General features: G+C 40.7%; 1 protein-coding gene across 3 annotated transcripts in view; it reads right to left on the reverse strand.

Annotated features, from left to right (window-relative positions):
• The window catches only part of SLC25A16 (solute carrier family 25 member 16), a 43,689-nt gene extending 26,971 nt beyond the window's left edge, over positions 1–16,718 (reverse strand). For 2 of the 3 annotated variants that reach the window (XM_038534134.1, XM_038534137.1), the window contains exons 1-4: positions 16,452–16,718; positions 11,290–11,382; positions 3,882–4,015; positions 2,903–2,966 (exon numbers count right to left, since the gene is read on the reverse strand). In XM_038534134.1, coding sequence (XP_038390062.1) covers positions 2,903–2,966; positions 3,882–4,015; positions 11,290–11,382; positions 16,452–16,578 — 418 coding nt within the window. In that variant the 5' untranslated portion in view covers positions 16,579–16,718. Of the gene's footprint in view, positions 1–2,902; positions 2,967–3,881; positions 4,016–11,289; positions 11,383–16,451 lie in introns of those variants that run through there. The other variant, XM_038534136.1, reaches the window with a different exon arrangement.
• Positions 16,719–19,368: the final 2,650 nt, after the last annotated feature.

Here is a 19,368-nt window from a genome sequence, read left to right on the forward strand (position 1 = left end):
TGGCGCCCGCCTTTGGCCCAGGGCGCGATCCTGGAGACCCGGGATCGAATCCCACGTCGGGCTCCCGGTGCATGAAGCCTGCTTCTCCCTCTGCCTGTGTCTCTGCCTCTCTCTCTCTCTCTCTGTGACTATCATGAATAAATAAATAAAATCTTAAAAAAAAGAAAAAAATAAAATAAAATAAAATAAAATCATAAAACTAAACTGGGTAAGAATTTCCAGGACTAATGGAAAAGCTGCATTCAATCAGAATAAAAATTAGTAACATGGGATTAAATGAATTAAGAAAGATAGTTATAGTTTTTATGACCCTTCTTTGAAACATTGCTGGTTCTAACATTTCCTCTTCCAGATTTTTTTTTTTTTAATTTTTATTCATAACAGACACAGAGAGATAGAGAGGCAGAGACACAGGCAGAGGGAGAAGCAGGCTCCTTACAGGGAACCCGATGTGGGACTTGATCTCAGGTTTCCAGGTCACACCCCGGGCCAAAGGCAGCGCCAAACTGCTGGGCCACCGGGGCTGCCCAGATTTAAGGAAACTTTTTCTCTCAAGATATCTATGACTTCAAGAAATACAATAAAATACTCCTTTGTAAACAAATTAAAACATTTAACTTTTCTGCCTACCTGTACCCTCCAAAATTCAGAAACTTTCATGAGTATTCTTTCTTTCATGACAATTTTAATTAGTTGCACAAGTTCAGTAAGAATCTGTTTTCCGGGGATCCCTGGGTGGCGCAGCGGTTTGGCGCCTGCCTTTGGCCCAGGGCGCGATCCTGGAGACCCGGGATCGAATCCCACATCGGGCTCCCGGTGCATGGAGCCTGCTTCTCCCTCTGCCTGTGTCTCTGCCTCTCTCTCTCTCTGTGTGACTATCATAAATAAATAAATTAAAAAAAAAAAAAAAAAACTAGAAACATCTCAGGCTGAAAGTAAAAGAAACAGAAATGGTCAATAAACATTGGAAAGCTGATGAACCTTACTCATAATTAACTGCTAAATACTAAAAAAAAATTTTTTTAAGATTTTTTTTTAATTTTTTTACATTTTTATTTATTTATGATAGTCACAGAGAGAGAGAGAGAGAGAGGTAGAGACACAGGCAGAGGGAGAAGCAGGCTCCATGCACCGGGAGCCTGACGTGGGATTCGATCCCGGGTCTCCAGGATCGCGCCCTGGGCCAAAGGCAGGCGCTAAACCACTGCGCCACCCAGGGATCCCAAATTTTTAAGATTATATTTATTCATGAGACACAGAAAGAGAGGCAGAGAGACACAGGCAGAGGGAGAACCAGGCTCTACATAGGGAGCCTGACATGGGACTCAATCCCGGGTCTCCAGGATCAGGCCCTGGGTTGAAGGCGGTGCTAAACCGCTGAGCCACCCAGGCTGCTCTAAATATTAAAAATTTGATAAGACCCAGTGTTGCTGGCATGTCTGGGTGGCTCAGGGGTTGAGTTTCTGCCTTTGTCTCAGGGCATGATCCCACCGTCCCGGGATCGAGTCCCACATTGTGTTCCCTGCATGGAGCCTGCTTCTCCCCCTGCTTCTGCCTCTCTCTGTTTCTCATGTATAAATAAACAAAATCTTTAAAAAAAAATCTATTAAAAAAATTTAAAAAGACCCAGAGTTGTTATGGTATATAGGGGAAAAAGTCATTAAAAGCATTATGAAGGCAGCCCGGGTGGCTCAGCTGTTTAGTGCCACCTTCAGCCCAGGATGTGATCTTGCATGGAGTATGCTTCTCCTTCTGCCTGTCTCTGCCTCGCTCTCTCTCCTCTCTGTGTTTCTCATGAATAAATAAATAAAATCTTAAAAAAAAAGCATTATGAAGATCAACTAGACAACTTATCAAAATTTAAATGCACACATCCTTTGATAAAATAATTTCCCTTGTCAAAATTTATTCTACAGCCATAACAAGTACAATGTGTTATTTGTGAAATAAAAACTGAAAATATTCCAAATGCCAGTCAATAGGGGACTGATTAAATATATCATGATACATTCATAAATTAGAAAATAACATCAGGTCTTTAAAAAAAAGAAGAAAGATCTATGTATTGATATAGAAAACAAGTCTTGAGATAACTGTAAAAGAAAGGTTCTAATCTTACAGAGTAGTATTGGAAAAAAGCATATATAAAAAATTGCTAATAGTTATTGCTTCTAGGGAGTAGAATTATTTTCATTGTATAGGAGTATGTATTATTATAGTCATTATAATTTTTTTAAATGCTTGAAAGAAAAAAACATTTCCAGAAGTAGAATTGTCAAAGGGAATGTATGGGGATCCCTGGGTGGCTCAATGGTTTAGTGCCTGCCTTTGGCTCAGGGCATGATCCTGGAGTCCTGAGATCAAGTCCCACGTCAGGCTCCCTGCATGGAGCCTGCTTCTCCCTCTGCCTATGTCTCTGCCTCTCTCTCTCTGTCTCTCTCATGAATAAATAAAATCTTAAAAAAAAAAAAAAAAAAAGGGAGGGATCCCTGGGTGGCGCAGCGGTTTGGTGCCTGCCTTTGGCCCAGGGCGTGATCCTGGAGACCCGGGATCGAATCCCACGTCAGGCTCCCGGTGCATGGAGCCTGCTTCTCCCTCTGCCTGTGTCTCTGCCTCTCTCTCTCTCTCTGTATGACTATCATAAATAAATTTAAAAAATTAAAAAAAAAAAAAAAGGGAATGTATGTTGTTCACAGAGTTATACATTTAGACTATTCCTTACCTTTTCCTACTGTAAAATACTTTTGTTGAGGTGGGATATTAATGATTTCTTACATGGCTAAGTATAGGAAGATGACAAAGGTGTGCTACTTAATCAATGTCACAAATATTACTTAAAGCAAATTGTGTATTTTAGTAGAAAATTAATTTGTCAGAAATAAAATACACCCACTCCTCTTACCTGCCATGGATCCAGCCATTAATCTGTGCACATGACCAGAAACGCCCAGCTTTGTGGTAATTAACTAGAAACCAAAAACATCATATTAAATGGGATATTTTGGAGTACTTCTCATTTCACTGTTTCATAATGAAGACATTTCAAGAAAGTTACAGGACTAGTGAAAAGAAAATCAGTATTAAACATAAGTGAAACAAGTGCAATGGTATAAAAGTGAACAGTGTTCTAGCACATGATGAACAGTTCAGGTATTTCCTCTGTAGCCTCTGCTCTAGTTCTGCACTTTTACAATCTTAATTTAGGATTGCCAAATATACTATGTTGCATGTTGATGACCACAAATTTTAAAGAGTGAATGGTATAGTACAAATAAAATGCTACTACGGACAATGAATTCTTGATATACTGATGGCATCAATTCTGACTGATGAGGTTAGAATGTTCTATTGTTTTCTTTTTAAGATACTTGTAAAATTTAACATATTTAACCTTTTTCTAAGTTATTTGAGAGCATAAACTTTCAGTCCAACAAAGAGAAAATCAATTAATGAGTAGGATGGGAAAAGTTGTTAACTGATAGCATTACTCAAAAATGGACTTTCACCATATGATTTCACTATCTTATTTAGTAAGAAAATCCAAAGCCACAATGTTACTTTCCTATAACTGAGAAACAAAAAGCACATTAAAAAGCTATTAATATTTTATGAATTTACTATTATCTACTTGAGGTATATTTTGGCTCTTCTTCATAAGTGTGTACATAAACAATTTGCTCAAAAATGACTAACAAGTCTAAAATAGATACCTCCAAAACCAAGTTATATTTAAAAATTTAAATTATCACAAGTCTTTTTCCTTCAAAAAGGTATTACTTTACCCATTCATCCAAAGTAATTTTAAAGACCAAAGCAAATGCCTTGTCAACTAAGTATGATATTCAGGACACAAAAAGGAAACAAGATAAAAGTTCAAGTACCGTTTTATAATGCTCAAATGCCATAAACTGGATTGCACCATAGGGAAAGATTCGAATCATCATTGCACCATTCCCTTTATATAATCCAAGGTATCCCTCCTTTTGGGGAACAGCACGCAATGCAGAAAATACTCCTATTTTTGGAAAAGTGTTTAGAAGAAAAATACTATTAAAACAGAGGAAACTAAATTCAAATTTTCACAACAATCACTTAAAAGATGATGACGCTATCATTCATGATATAATTTTGTCTGAGAAATTACATGAATAGTAATTTATGATTAGCATTTAAACCTACCTAAAATACATAAGTCCAAATTATACAAACATCTCCTATAAAAATATAAAACATATAACAAAAATCAGCCATACAGTATAGCAAAATAGATTTATAATTATTACAAATTATATTAACTTACAGTAATCTAAAAAATATTAACAAATATATTCAAGGACCAGACACTGCAGATTAACTCTGGAAGGATAAAGGAAGGTTTCCCAGACTGACCTAGATACATAAGGGAATTGCTAAATAAACAAATTTAAAAACTATTACAATTTTTTTAAAGATTTTATTTATTTAGGGCAGCCTGGCTCAGCGGTTTAGCACCACCTTTAGCCCAGGGTGAGATCCTAGAGACCATGATCGAGGCTCCCTGCATGGTCTGCTTCTCCCTCTGTCTGTGCCTCTGCGTCTCTATCTCTCATGACTAAATAAATAAAATCTTTAAAAAAAAAAAGATTTTATTTATTTGCTTGAAAGAGAAGAGAGGAAGAAAAGAGAAAGACAAGCAGAATCCACGCTGAGCACAAATTCGGATGTCGGGCTGGATCCCAGGACCCCAAGATAATGACCTGAGCCAGAGGCTTAATTGACCTAGCCACCTAGCCAGCCCCTATTGTAACTATTTAAATTTGGGGGAAGGGTGCCTGGGTGGATCAGTGGTTGAGTATCTGCCTTGAGTACCACCCAGGGTGTGATCCTGGGGTCCCAGGATCGAGTCCCATATCAGGTTCCCTGCAGGGAGGGAGCCTGCTTCTCTCTTTGCCTGTCTCTGCCTCTCTCATGAATATTTTTTTTTAAATGGCTTAAGCAAATAAAGGGAACTTAAAATAAATAACTAAAGCAAGCACTTGTATAACTTCCACCCTTTAAAAGAAAAAGTAACCCTCAATCTTTAAAAAAAAAAAAAAAAAAAAAGAGGAGTTCCTAGGTGGCTCAATTGTTGAGCCCAACTCTTGATTTTGGCCCAGATCATGATCTCAAGATCCTGGGATCAAGCCCCTGCTAGGGCTCCATGCTCCATGGAGAGTCAGCTTTCTGCTCTCCCTCTGTCTCTGCCCCTCCTCTCTGTTCATGCTCTCTCAAATAAATAAAATCTTTAGAAAAAGAGAAAGAATAATTCTATTTCATATATATATCTATGGATTGCACCATAGGGAAAGATTCGAATCATCATTGCACCATATATGTGTATATGTAAAAATTCTCCTAGAACACATGAATAATGAAATTAAATATACTCCCCCACCACCAAAAAAATTCTCTTGCAGGAGAGGGGACAAGGTTAGACCCTGTTTAATTTGATTCAAATGTATTTGTAACAATTTAATTTAAGAATAATCAAATTTAAAATAACGGTTACCTAGTTGGGACAGGAAGGCTGAAGATGAGAGAGTAGAGGTTTCAACTGTACCAGTAATGTTTATTTCTGAATCTCTGTGTGGGTCCACATATGTTTACCATATTAGTCTTTAAAACTCTTTAATTATCACAAATATTTTGTTAAAAAGGATTTTCAGAGAAATCACTTAGTAGAAGTAAAATACGTATAGTACTTTCAAAAAAGGAAATCCAGGGGAAAAAAAGTGGGGGAGGTTGCTCAGGAGGACAGAATATAAAAAAGCACAGAAATGAAGAGAAAACATTATGATGGTGAATGAAAAAAAATAAATGATTACACACACACAAAAATCAGAATAATAGGGATCCCTGGGTGGCGCAGCGGTTTAGCGCCTGCCCTTTGGCCCAGGGCGTGATCCTGGAGACCCGAGATCGAATCCCGCATCGGGCTCCCGGTGCATGGAGCCTGCTTCTCCCTCTGCCTATTTCTCTGCCTCTTTCTCTCTCTCTCTCTCTGACTATCATAAAAAAAAAAAAAAAAAAAAAAAAAGAATAATAGAAATTCCTCTATTAAAAGCCAAAGATGGCAGCCCCAGTGGCTCAGTGGTTTAGCGCTGCCTTCAGCTCAGGGCATGATCCTGGAGACCTGGGATTGAGTCCCACGTTGGGCTCCCTGCATGGAGCCTGCTTCTCGCTCTCCCTGTGTCTCTGCCTCTCTCTCTCTCTCTCTCTGTCTCTCATGCATGAATAAATAAAATTTTAAAATAAAATAAAAATAAATAAAAAATAAAAGCCAAAGATGGGGCACCTGGGTGGCTCAGTGGTTGAGCATCTGCCTTGCGCTTGGGTAGTGGTCCTGGGGTCCTGGGATCGAGTCCCGAATCAGGCTCCACAGGGAGCCTGCTTCTCCCTTTGCCTGTGTCTGCCTCTGTGTGTCTCTCATGAATAAATAAATAAAATCTTTAAAAAAAAAGCCAAAGATTCTCAAATTCTGTTAAAAGTCCATATCTAACCATATGCTTTTAATAAAAGTCTTACCTAAAACAAAATAACAGAGAAAGAGCAATATTGAATGTTTTCAAATGGCTCTTAAATATCCATAGAGATTACTATAGATCATTGTTTTTCTCCTTCAACCTATAGTCTGTACTATTTTGACTTCGGGAAATGAATAAATTAAGGCTTTCTTTATGGCAAAACATTGAATACTTTTTATTTTTTTTGTCTCAAGTAAGTTCCACACCCAAAGTGGGGCTTGAACTCACAAGTTTGAGATCAAGGGCTGTATACTCTACCAAGGCAGGCAGGTGCCCCAACACTGGACCAATTCTTACAAATGTTAGAAATGTTTTGGAAAGAATATATATTATCTGTAGGGTACAAAGTTCCCTGTGTATCTCGTACATCAAGCTTGTGTGTGATTTAAATCCTCTGTATCTTTACCTATTTTATCAAGCTAGGAATAGAAGGAAATAACATTTGGTAAAATATAAGCATGTTTGTAGATGTATGTAAACATCAGCTCTGAAAGGAAATGGAAGTACCTGGTAAAAATGCTTAATTACAAGGAGGAAATAACAAGATGTTTATTATTATATTTTTTGAATTATGAACCTGTGACATCACACATTCAAAAAAACTTAAATAAGGGATCCCTGGGTGGCGCAGCGGTTTGGCGCCTGCCTTTGGGCCAGGGCGCGATCCTGGAGACCCGGGATCGAATCCCACATCAGGCTCCCGGTGCATGGAGCCTGCTTCTCCCTCTGCCTGTGTCTCTGCCTCTCTCTCTCTCTGTGACTATCATAAATAAATAAAAAATTAAAAAAAAAAAAAAACTTAAATAAAAACGTAAAAACATGGGCAGCCTGGTAGCTCAGCGGTTTAGCGCCGCCTTCAGTCCAAGGCTTGATCTTGGAGACCCGGGATTGAGTCCCATGCCGGGCTCCCTGCATGGAGCCTGGTTCTCCCTCTGCCTGTGTCTCTGCCTCTCTCTCTCTCTCTCTGTGTCTCTCATGAATAAATAAATAAAATCTTAAAAAAAAAAAAATTAAGTAAAAACAATAAAATTAAAAGTAAAGATTTTTAAAGAATCCCACTATGATTCACCTATTTTTACATCATATTGAACTGTAAAAAGCTAAATGGCAGTCAAAGATTTTCAATACATTGCAGGAAAAAAATCTTTATGCTAACACTACAAAGTGGGGGAAAGAAAGATTCTAATTGTACTCCTTGTTTTCCATTTGGCTAGAATAATTTTGCTTCGATATAAAAAAATAGTTTTTGATGCCTTGGAAGTATACACATTTTTAAAAAGAAGCTAACGTAGAAGTTTTATTCAATAGCACATTTTCATCTTTTTTGGGAAAATACATGTTTAAAAAAGAAAAATTTTTTTAAAAAAGCAAAATTTGGGGTGCCTGGGTGACTCAGTAGGGTAAGCATCTGACTCTTGATTTCAGCTCAGGTCATGATCTCCGGGTTCTGAGACTGATCCTTTTTTTTTTTTATAATAAATTTATTTTTTATTGGTGTTCACTTTGCCAACATACAGAATAACACCCAGTGCTCATCCCCTCAAGTGCCCCCCTCAGTGCCCGTCACCCATTCACCCCCACCCCCCGCCCTCCTCCCCTTCCACCACCCCTAGTTCGTTTCCCAGAGTTAGGAGTCTCTATGTTCTGTCTCCCTTTCTGATATTTCCCACACATTTCTTCTCCCTTCCCTTATATTCCCTTTCACTATTGTTTATATTCCCCAAATAAATGAGAACATATAATGTTTGTGAGACTGATCCTTGAGTCAGGTTCTGAGCTCAGCGCAGAGTTAGCTTGGGGTTCTCTCCCTCTGACCCTCCCCATCCCTCCTCCCTGTCCCCAGCTCAAGCTATCTCTCTCTAAAAATAAATATATAAAATATTTTAAAAATAAATAATAAAAACTAAAAAACAAAATTTTATAAATTAACTTATGCATACATATAAAAAGAGAGGCATCTAGAATAAAATGCCCAAAAACATTTAAAAAGAAAATTAAAAGTCATATATATAATTTTTTTGGCTTATATGTTTTAAAGATACATGAAACTCCATACACTACACCAACAGTTCATTGTTTCACTCCGGGAATTCCACTTCAAATTTTGCATGCCTTGTAAGGGTATGCTGTAACCCATGGCATGTAGTCCTGTAGAGCATGAAATCTAATGTGAATATGTAATCTAATGACTACAAATCAGGAAACAAAACAACATAAACCAGCATGGGGAGGAGGTTAAAGGAATAAAACAATCCTGCTCCGACATTCATATGTTGGGTTGTTGTAAACACCCTGAGATATTGGATAACATAATTCATCTCCTTTTTACCCTTAATGTGGACAATGAAAAAAAATAAATTCCTTCCTTTCCAGTTTTATATACTGTCTCAGTAAGTTCAAAGGTCTGATTCTATATATGAGCAGCACACTGTGCTCATTGTTGGACACAGAAAAGGCAGCAATTTTTTTCTTTAAAGTACAGACTTACTATTAAAAATATTGATAAGGGATCCCTGGGTGGCACAGCGGTTTGGCGCCTGCCTTTGGCCCAGGGCGCGATCCTGGAGACCCGGGATCGAATCCCACGTCGGGCTCCCTGCATGGACCCTGCTTCTCCCTCTGCCTATGTCTCTGACTCTCTGTCTCTCTGTGTGACTATCATAAATAAATAAAAATTAAAAAAATATATTGATAAGAAAATGAACTATAATTTATAACATAAATATTCATTACATTTTTTTGAGAAAAATCACATTTTATTTATTTAAAGATTTTATTTATTTATTCATGAGAGACACAGAGAGAGAGAGGCAGAGACACAGACAGAGGGAAAAGCAGGCTCCATGCACGGGGAGCCCGACGTGGGATTCGATCCCGGGTCTCCAGGATCACGCCCTGGGCCAAAGGCAGGCGCCAAACCGCTGCGCCACCCAGGGATCCCGAAAAATCACATTTTAAAAACACAACTAGAAAAATAATTGGTTCTTTTCATTTATTTTTCTTTTAAGATTTTATTTATTCATGAGAGACACACAGAGAGAGGCAGAGATACAAGCCAAGGGAGAAGCAGGCTCCCTGTGGGGAGCCCAATGTGGCACTCGATTCCAGGACCTGGGACCATGACCTGAGCTGAAAGCAAATGTTCAACCACTGAGCCACCCAGGTGCCTGATTTATTTACGTAAAGTGCAATATGATTAAACCATTTTATAATGTCTTCATTTATCTAATACATCATGAACATTGCTCCTAGTCAATTAATATTATTTTTTTTTAAATAAGCTCTAGGGGCACCTGAGTAGGGTGAGAGAGAGGGAGAGAAAAAAAAAAGAGAGAGAGAGAGGGAGAAGTAGACTCTCTGCTGAGCAGGGGGCCCAATTTGGAGCTCAATCCCAGGACCCTGGGATCATGACCTGAGCCAAAGGCAGATGCTTCACTGAGCCACCCAGGTGCCCCTGCACCAAGATTTCTAGATTTAACTAGGTGTTTAAAGGAATAGGGTGCCTGGCTGGCTCAATCAGTACAGAGTGCAACTCTTGATCTGGAGGTCATTAGTTGGAGACCCATGTTGGGTGTAAAGATTATTTTAAAAATGAAAAATAGGGGCGCCTGGGTGGCTCACTGGTTAAGTGGCCAACTCTTGATTTCAGCTCAGGTTATGATCTTAAGATCCCAGGATCAAGCTCCATGTTGGGCTCCATGCTCAGCAGGGAGTCTGCTTCAGGATTCCCCCTCTCTCCCTCTGCCTCTTCCTCCCAACCCTCTCTCTTCTCCCACGAGCTCTCTCTCTAATAAATAAATAAATCTAAATAATTTTTTTAAAAATTTTATTTATTCATGAGAGACACAGAGAGAGGCAGAGACACAGGAGTAGCAGGCTTCTCACAGGGAGCCCAATGCAGGATTGGATTCCGGACTGGGGATCACACCCTGAGCCGAAGGCAGACGCTCAACCACTTAGCCACTCAGGCATCCCTAAATCTTTAAATAAATAAACAAACAAATAAATAAGGGAATAAAACTTATCTCCATCACTAATTGGATATTTTTTTAAAAATCACGCTGTCGTGTTTGTGTTTAGAAAGGACGTGACTGGGATCCCTGGGTGGCGCAGCAGTTTGGCGCCTGCCTTTGGCCCAGGGCGCGATCCTGGAGACCCCGGATCGAATCCCACATCGGGCTCCCTGCATGGAGCCTGCTTCTCCCTCTGCCTGTGTCTCTGCCTCTCTCTCTCTGTGTGACTATAAAAATCTTAAAAAAAAAAAAAAAGAAAGAAAAGAAAGGATGTGACTATTTTTTTTTTTTTTAAGATTTTATTTATTTATTTGACAGCACAAGTAGGGCGAGTGGCAGAGTGGAGGGAGAAACAAGCTCCCCACTGAGCAGGGAACCTCTCACAAGAGCTTACTGCCAAGACCCCGGAATCATGATCTGAGCCAAAGGCAGATGCTGAGTCAACCCAGGCGCCCAAGAATGTGACTCTTTAATTCCAATAAACAAATAGTACTTACTTCAATGATTCCAAGATTTTGGTTTAGAGAATATCAGTATCCTAAAATTATTATATATTTAACCACTACTGCAAATGAAAAGGTTAAAGCAAATAAGAGATAAATCTCTTATAAAATTTGCTCCCAAACTTGAACTCCCTTTTGTATCCTCTTTCGACTATAATTCAAAACTGGAAATAAAGCCAGCAGATGAACAGTATTTTCATTCATTTTTACCTTTAACAACCATTAACTCACCTAGATGTTTGTAATGGTGATTGTGAGCTTGTAATAAAACCTTTACTCGATCCAAAGGAGCAACTGTTGTTTTGGCACAGCATCCAGCAATACCTAAAAAATTTTTAAACAGTTAGGATGAAATTGCCTACCATTTTTTCTACATGGAAGCTGTTATTTGTTCAGCCAGCACACCTTCTGATTTCTAATTTGGTCTCCACGGGTAGAACTGCCCAGTTGCAGGGATATGCAGATAGATGATTGGCCCCCACTCCCTGTAACCTAATAGAGTATGTCAGACTTAAAAATAAATTTGAAGAGCGTAAATCTTCTCCTTAATACCTGATGAACACTGGGAATCTTGCTAAATGTAGTTATGGAGACAAACACTTAAAGGTATTTACCCAACTGTTTCAAGTAACCTCCTCTTGATGACTCTTTCATTGAAATAACCAACTTTTACCCATAAAATTCAGTCATTCGTTTATATATTCAGCAATTATGTACTTGGTCCTTACCACATGCCACTGTGCAGACATATGGATGACAGTAATGTGTGTACATGGGCTTTTGTTTAGGTCAGAATACAGGGCAGCCTTATTAGCATGTCATGCTTTTAAGATGGTAATATATAAAGACTTTTTTAAAAAAAGATTTAAAAAAAAAAAAAAGGGATCCCTGGGTGGCGCGGCAGTTTAGTGCCTGCCTTTGGCCCAGGGCGCGGTCCTGGAGACCCGGGATCGAGTCCCACATCGGGCTCCCGGTGCATGGAGCCTGCTTCTCCCTCTGCCTGTGTCTCTGCCTCGCTCTCTCTCTCTGTGACTATCATAAATAAATAAAAAATATATATATAAAAAAAAAAAAAAAATATATATATATATATATATTTTATTTATTTATTCATGAGAGACACAAAGAGAGAGGCAGAGACAAAGAGGGAAAAGCAGGCTCCTCACAGGGAGCCCGATGCGGAACTCGATCCCTAGACCCAGGATCACACTCTGAGCCAAAGGCAGATGCTCAACCGCTGAGCCACCTAGGCATCCCTATAAAACCTCTGTGGTATAGATTGTATCCTCCCAAATTCATATGTGGAAAACTAATTCCCAGTATGATGGTATGTATGTATGTATGTATGTGTGTATTTATCTTTATTTTTTGAGTATGATGGTATTTAGAGATGGGCTTTCAGGAATTGACTAGGTCAGCATAGTGAAGCCCTCATGAACGAGATTAATGCCCTTAACACGCCCAGAGAAATCCCTGGCCCCTTCCACCATGTGAAAACATAAAGAGAAGGAGCAGTCTATGAAAAAACAGGTCCTCACGAGACATCAAATTCTGCTGACACCATGATCTGGCTTTACCAGCTTCCAGAACTATAAGAAATAAATGTCTGGAGCTTGCTGGTTGATAAAAAGGAAGAAAGGAGGGCAGCCTGGGTGGCTCAGCGGTTTAGCGTCACCTTCAGCCCAGGGTGTGATCCTGCATGGAGCCTGCTTCTCCCTCTCCCTCTGCCTGTGTCCGTGCCTCTCTCTCTGTCTCTCATGAATAAATAAATAAAATCTTTAAAAAATTTTTTAAAAAAAAAGGGAAGGAAAGAACGAAGAAAGTTGTTTATAAACCACCCAGATTATGATATTTTTGTTATAGTAGCCAGAACAGACTAAAACAATTTTGTAAAGTATCTTACGTGTTATAAACAGTTGATAAAATAGGCTCTTATTTTTAAAAGATGGGTAAAAAGTCTTGGGGTCTTTTTATGATTATATTAAGCTCTTCACCATTGCATATTTGATTCAGAAGGTACAAGAGGACTGGGTTTTGTGGGTCGCCTTTACTACTATATCCCCAGAGACCAGTACATGCACATAATAGGCACTCAATAAATGCTTGTTGAATGAACGAATGTACAGTCTTATTTTATAAACTTTTTAAAATGTAAGACAAAATCACTCAAAGTCTACACACATTTATTTAATAGCCTAACATATAATAATGCTAATTAAAATCCATATTCTGAGATATCCAAAAACAAAATGCCCATTTCTATTTAAATATTAGATCCACATATAAGGGGGCACCTGGGTGGTTCAGTTGGTTAAGCGTCTGCATTCAGCTCAGGTCATGATCCCAGGATCCTGGGATCGAGTCCCACATCAGGCTCCCTGCTCAGCCCTCTGCCTGCTGCTCATCCTGCTTGCGCACTCTGTCTCTCAAATAAATAAAATATTTTTAAAATTAAAAAAAAAATCCACAAAAAAAAAATAAAAAAATAAAAAAAAATAAAAAAAAAATAAAAAAAAAAATCCACACATAAGTTTCTATATCAAGCTTCTCTTACCTGAACTAATGAAAATCATGATAGCTACCGAAAATTGATAAACTAAAAATAATTTGCATTTGAGTAAATTTGGATTCAGAATATTATCTTCTCAATCATTATGATTTAACCATATAATGAAATTATTTAGAATGTGTTCGTTTCCTTTATAGTATCTTTTTTTAAGATTTGTATTTATTTGGGACACCTGGGTAGCTCAGTTGGTTGAGCATCTACCTTTGGGTCAGGGTGTGAAATAAAGCCTGCTTCTCCCTCTGCGTCTCTAATAAATAGGTAAATAAAATCTTTTTAAAAATGTATTTATTTACTTGCAAGAGACAGCACAGAGGGATAGGGAGAAGCAGACTCCCACTGAGCAGGGAACCCAATGCAGGACTCCATCCCAGTACCCTGGAATCATGACCTGAGCCAAAGGCAGACACTTAACTTACTGAGCCAACCAGGTGCCCCACCTTTGATAGTATTTTAACTCACTTAATCACATTACTTTAAAAAAAAAAAAAAAAAAAAAAAAAATCACATTACTTTATAACTCAATTAATCATTATAATAATCCATTGAGTTAGGTCACCCAGCTTTGATCTTCCTTTTGAGCAAACGAGGTTAAGATATTGGCCAAGGACACTGCTAATCAACAATAATAGTTAAGAAATTTTGAGTGTTTACTTTGTACCAGGAACTAGGCTAAGAGATTTACCTGAGGACAGTATGCCAAGGCTTTTATGGGTACTATCTCATTTAATTGTTATAACCTTCTGAGGTAAGAAATCTTCTTTCCTGGTTTAAAGGATGCAAAAACTGAGGCACAGGGAGGCTATGTACGCCCAAAGGTCTTTTTTCATATCACTGGGACCAGAAACTCCTTCAAAGTTATTCACTTTACAAAAATCTGAAGCAGCACTTTACCAAGTAAGACACAAATGGCCAAAAAGAATATGAAAAGATTCAGCATTAGTCATCAGAGAACTGCAAATTAAAAACACAATTACATACCATTAAACACCTATTTAAAGGGCAACACACACACCTACACAAACACAGAGGACACAAACTCTGTTAACAAGTGTTAACAAGATAATGGAGACACAAAATGGAACAGACATTTTCGAAAACAGTATGGCAGTTCCTACTTCATTGCAAACAAAAGTTGGAATTTTTACAATTGTTTGGAAAGCCCTTCATTTGACTCCCCATTACCTCTCTAACCTCCTTCCCCCATCAACACCACTTACATCGTTTTTCTTAAGGCCTGAAATGCTCCTCTTCACACATCAACTTGCTAAACCTGCTAATTCAAGTCTGCTCAAGGGTCATTCTCTCCACGAGACTTATCAGAACCGTCCTATTTAACAACGAGCCCACTCGGCCTCTGCATTCCTTGCCCCAATCTCCTTTTTACTTCTCCCCATTGCCTTCAGCACCTTGTAACATACTATATAAATTACTTTCTCATTTTATTTATTTTCTCCCCTCAACTCTCCAATCAATGCAAACTCCAGGATCTGTGTTTTGTTCCCTGATACACACTATGTAGCAGGTACATAGTAGGCACTCATATTCCTTATAAATGAACGTCGTTCTTATCAGAACAAAATAATTTTTTAAAAAAAGAAAGAAAAAGAAGGGATCCCTGGGTGGCGCAGCGGTTTGGCGCCTGCCTTTGGCCCAGGGCGCGACCCTGGAGACCGGGATCGAATCCCACATCGGGCTCCCGGTGCATGGAGCCTGCTCCTCCCTCTGCCTGTGTCTCTGCCTCTCTCTCTCTCTCACTGTGTGCCTATCATAAATAAATAAAAAAAATAAAAGCCCTTGTATAATGTGGAAATTTAAAAAGTCCCTGGCCTTGGGGAATCCCTGGATGGCCCAGTGGCTTAGCACCGCCTTCGGCCCAGGGCGTGATCCTGGAGCCTCGGGATCGAGTCCCACGTCGGGCTCCCTGCGTGGAGCCTGCTTCTCCCTCTGCCTGTGTGTCTGCCTCTCTCTCTGTTTCTCATAATTAATTAATTAAGTGTTGACAACCCAGACAATCAATTACGAGAGGGCAGGGATTGAAATAGTTCTTTATGGGTGGCAGAGGAAATTTCCGAGAGACAATTATGAACTTTGAGGCCTCACAGCGCCCCGGATAGAAGGGCCGCGCCAGCTGCCTGTCATGTACCTATAGAACGTTTTACTAGGATCCCTGGAACTCGTTTTGGTTGTAGACAGTTTTGCACAATTTCCCAGTCAGCTTAAAAAGCTGACCTCCGGGATCCCTGGGTGGCTCAGCGGGTTGGAGCCTGCCTTTGGCCCAGGGCGTGATCCTGGAGTCCCGGGATCGGGTCCCACATCGGGCTCCCTGCATGGAGCCTGCTTCCGCCTCTCTCTCTCTCTCTCTCTCTCTCTCTCTCTCTGTGAATAAATAAATAAAGTCTTTAAAAAAAAAAAAAAAAAAAAGCTGACCTCCAATATTTGCTTTCTTTAAAGCAAACAGCAAAATACAATTCTACACCGGGTCATTCATGGTCTTTATAAAAAGAAGAGGCGCCCAGCATGTTTCACAGAAACGCTGGAGTCTTTGTAAAGGAAGGACTCGGCTCTTTCCCTTACTATCCAGCCTGAAGAAAGGGGCGCTTGGTTCAGTCCCTCCACCTCCTCCGCCAGCTCGAGGCCCTTCCTCCCCAGGATCTGCTGCCACTAGTCAAGTGACTATTAGAGTTACAACCGGTCGGGGCAAATATCCCGCCGGGCACTGAAGCAGGCAGAGTCCGAGGATGTCGCCGCGGCCGCAAGCACCGTATCCGCCTCGGGTCCCGCCCGGCCACCCGAGCGTGGCCGGGTCCCCCCGGCTGACACCCACCTCCGGCCAGAAAGGAGCGCAGCCAGTAGAAGTCCCGACGGGCGGCGGGCCCTCCGGCTCCTGCCGCCTGCGGCATCGCGGGAGGGGGGTCGGCCGCTGCCAGAGCCGCCGCCGCCGCCGCCGCCATCAGGACCGGGGCCGCGTGGGGAACTCTGGTCGCAATTTACCATCCACCGCCGGGGGCCATGGCCACAGCGGGCGGTGACAGAGCACCCGCCGCCGCGCGGGCGGGACGGAATAACGCCGGGCAGCGCGGCGCGGCGCGGCGCGGCCTGATGACGTGCGCCGGGGGCGGGGCCTGGGCGCGCACCCCGGGCGGGAGTTCCCCGCGCCGCCTCCCCCGGCGCAGCGTCGCCCAGCGCCCCTGCCCCCGGCCTCGCTCTCCAGGCCTCCTCACGGTCTGACGGAAGAGGAGAGGCGGCGACCCTGGGAAGGTCGCGCTCAAACCCACCCTCTCGGAAAGCTCTTCCCCGCGCGCTGACTTGTAACTGCCCGTGGGGCTGTCTTCTGAACTACCTCAGATGAAGCCTTTCCAGAGCCACGCGTAGGCTCCTCGCTGCCCTTTCCAGGAACCTCTGAAATTGCATCATCTCCAACCAAATCAGTTCTGCCTTCACAGAGCTCCTCACTAACCACCTCTTCAGCTTGCACTCCACCCCATCACGTCTGTCAAATATTGCTAAAGCAGATTGTTCTTTCCTTGGGGCCCCACAAGTTACACAAGTACTTAGGCCTTGTCAGGCCTTCTCTGAATCACCGCCTTCTGCTTAGCTCCCAAAGCCCCCACCCCAGCCTCAGCCCTAAATAAACTCTTAGGAATTCCCCGGTTCCTTCTCCCTGTCCCCACTGCACTCCAAGACTCTATTAGCTATTCTCTTCCTGTGAGGCCCTCATCACTTCCAGGTTGGACAAAAATCAGTCTAAATATATTCTTTATGGCCAAACTTGTTCTGAACGTATATCGTCACTTTCAGAAACTATTATGATTTTTCTCAATACTTAATCATATTATTGTCACTGATCTCCTCTTTTTCTGTGGATAGGCTTCTGCAAGGTGTTTCTAGCCACAAATAGTCACTAATGATGAGTCCAGATTTAAAATTTATTTTTCCACCAAAAAATAAAAAATAAAATTTATTTTTCACCATGTTCCCAATTTTTGGTTTCTGCCGGAAAATACAGACCCGTATAATAATATCATTATTTATATTTTACGTGTCTCGCGTCAGGAATCAAAACCTCCCCAGAGTGAAATGATTGTACGACATTGTAAATGTAGTTGATGCTACTGAATTGTACAATTAAAAATGGGTAAAATTGTAAATTTAAACGAAGTGTATTTTACACAATAAAAAATACAAAGAAAAAGCTCCTCGTGTTTTTTGTTTTATGAAACAGCAAAGGAACAATTTCTGTATTTTGGGAGTACCTGGCTGGCTCAGTCAATAGATTGTGCAACCCTTGATCTCAAGGTTTGAGTTCAAGCCCCACATTGGGTATAGAGATTACATAAAAATAAAATCTTAAAAATTAAAAAAAAGAACAATTATTAAATGATTTCACTCCTATGTTAAATTTAGGAAAGGAAACAAAGATCATAGGGAAAGGGGAGTGGAAATAAAATAAGACAGGAACACCTGGATGGCTCAGTGGTTTAGCATCTGCCTTGGACTCAGGCCAAGATCCCAGGGTCCCGGGATGAAGTTCCACATCCAGCTCCCCACAAGTATCCTGCTTCTTCCTCTGCCTATGTCTCTGCCTCTCTCTTTGTGTCTGTCATGAAAAAATAAATAAAATCTTAAAAAAAAAAGAAAACAAAACAAAAATCAGAAATGAAGACAAACCATTCCTTAAATATAGGAAACAAACTGAGGGTTGCTAGAGAGAAGGTGAGGTGTGGGGTAACTGGGTGAAGGGCATTAAGGAGGGCATTTGATGTAATGAGTGTTATATGCAACTGATGAGTCACTAAACTCTACCTTTGAAACTAATAATACATTATATGTTAATTAATTTATTTTAAATTAAAAAAATTTTATTTCCTGTATTTTCAGGATGCCTGGGTGGCTAGCGGTTGAGCATCTGCATTCAGCTCTGGACGTGATCCTGGAGACCCAGAATTGAGTCCCACACCGGTCTTCCTACATGGAGCCTGCTTCTCCCTCTGCCTATGTCTCTGCCTCTCTCTCTCTCTCTCTCTTATGAATAAATAAATAAAATCTTTAAAAAAAATTCCTGTATTTTCATATTACTTAACTAGCGAAACTATTCCAATTCCTGGTGGTAACATTTTCCCCTGACCTGTAGCCTATACTGGTATATCTCTTCTCTTCCATTTCTGTTTGCAATGAGATGCTCTTTACAGGTTTAACTTATCAGTTAGTTAATGGCTCCCAACTCCAAAAGATCCAGATGAAGGGGATCCCTGGGTGGCTCAGCGGTTTAGCGCCTGCCTTTGGCCCAGGGCGTGATCCTGGAGACCCAGATGGAATCCCGCATCAGGCTCCCTGCATGGAGCCTGCTTCTCCCTCTGCCTGTGTCTCTGCCTCTCTCTCTATGTGTGTCTCATGAATAAATAAATAAAATCTGATGCTCAACCACTGAGCCACACAGGCATCCCTTTTTTTTTTTCCAAACCAATCCTTTAAAACCTAAAACAAATCTTGTCACTCCTTATCCCTAAACCCTTCAGTTGCTTCCCATATCATTTACAGAAATTCTTACAATGGTCTACTGATTTCCTATTGTCTCTCTGACCTCAACTCCTAGGACTCCCTTTAGTCACACTGGCTTCTTGTTCCTCATAAACACCAAGCATGCTCCCCTCAGGGCCTATGCACATGCTATTCCTTCTGCCAGCATTGCTTTTCACCTAAATATTCCATGTATTTTCCTCCTTTTCATCTCTCCTTCAGAT

This window comes from Canis lupus, chromosome 4, assembly GCF_011100685.1.
Source record: "Canis lupus familiaris isolate Mischka breed German Shepherd chromosome 4, alternate assembly UU_Cfam_GSD_1.0, whole genome shotgun sequence".
NCBI classification, from domain to species: Eukaryota; Metazoa; Chordata; class Mammalia; order Carnivora; family Canidae; genus Canis; species Canis lupus.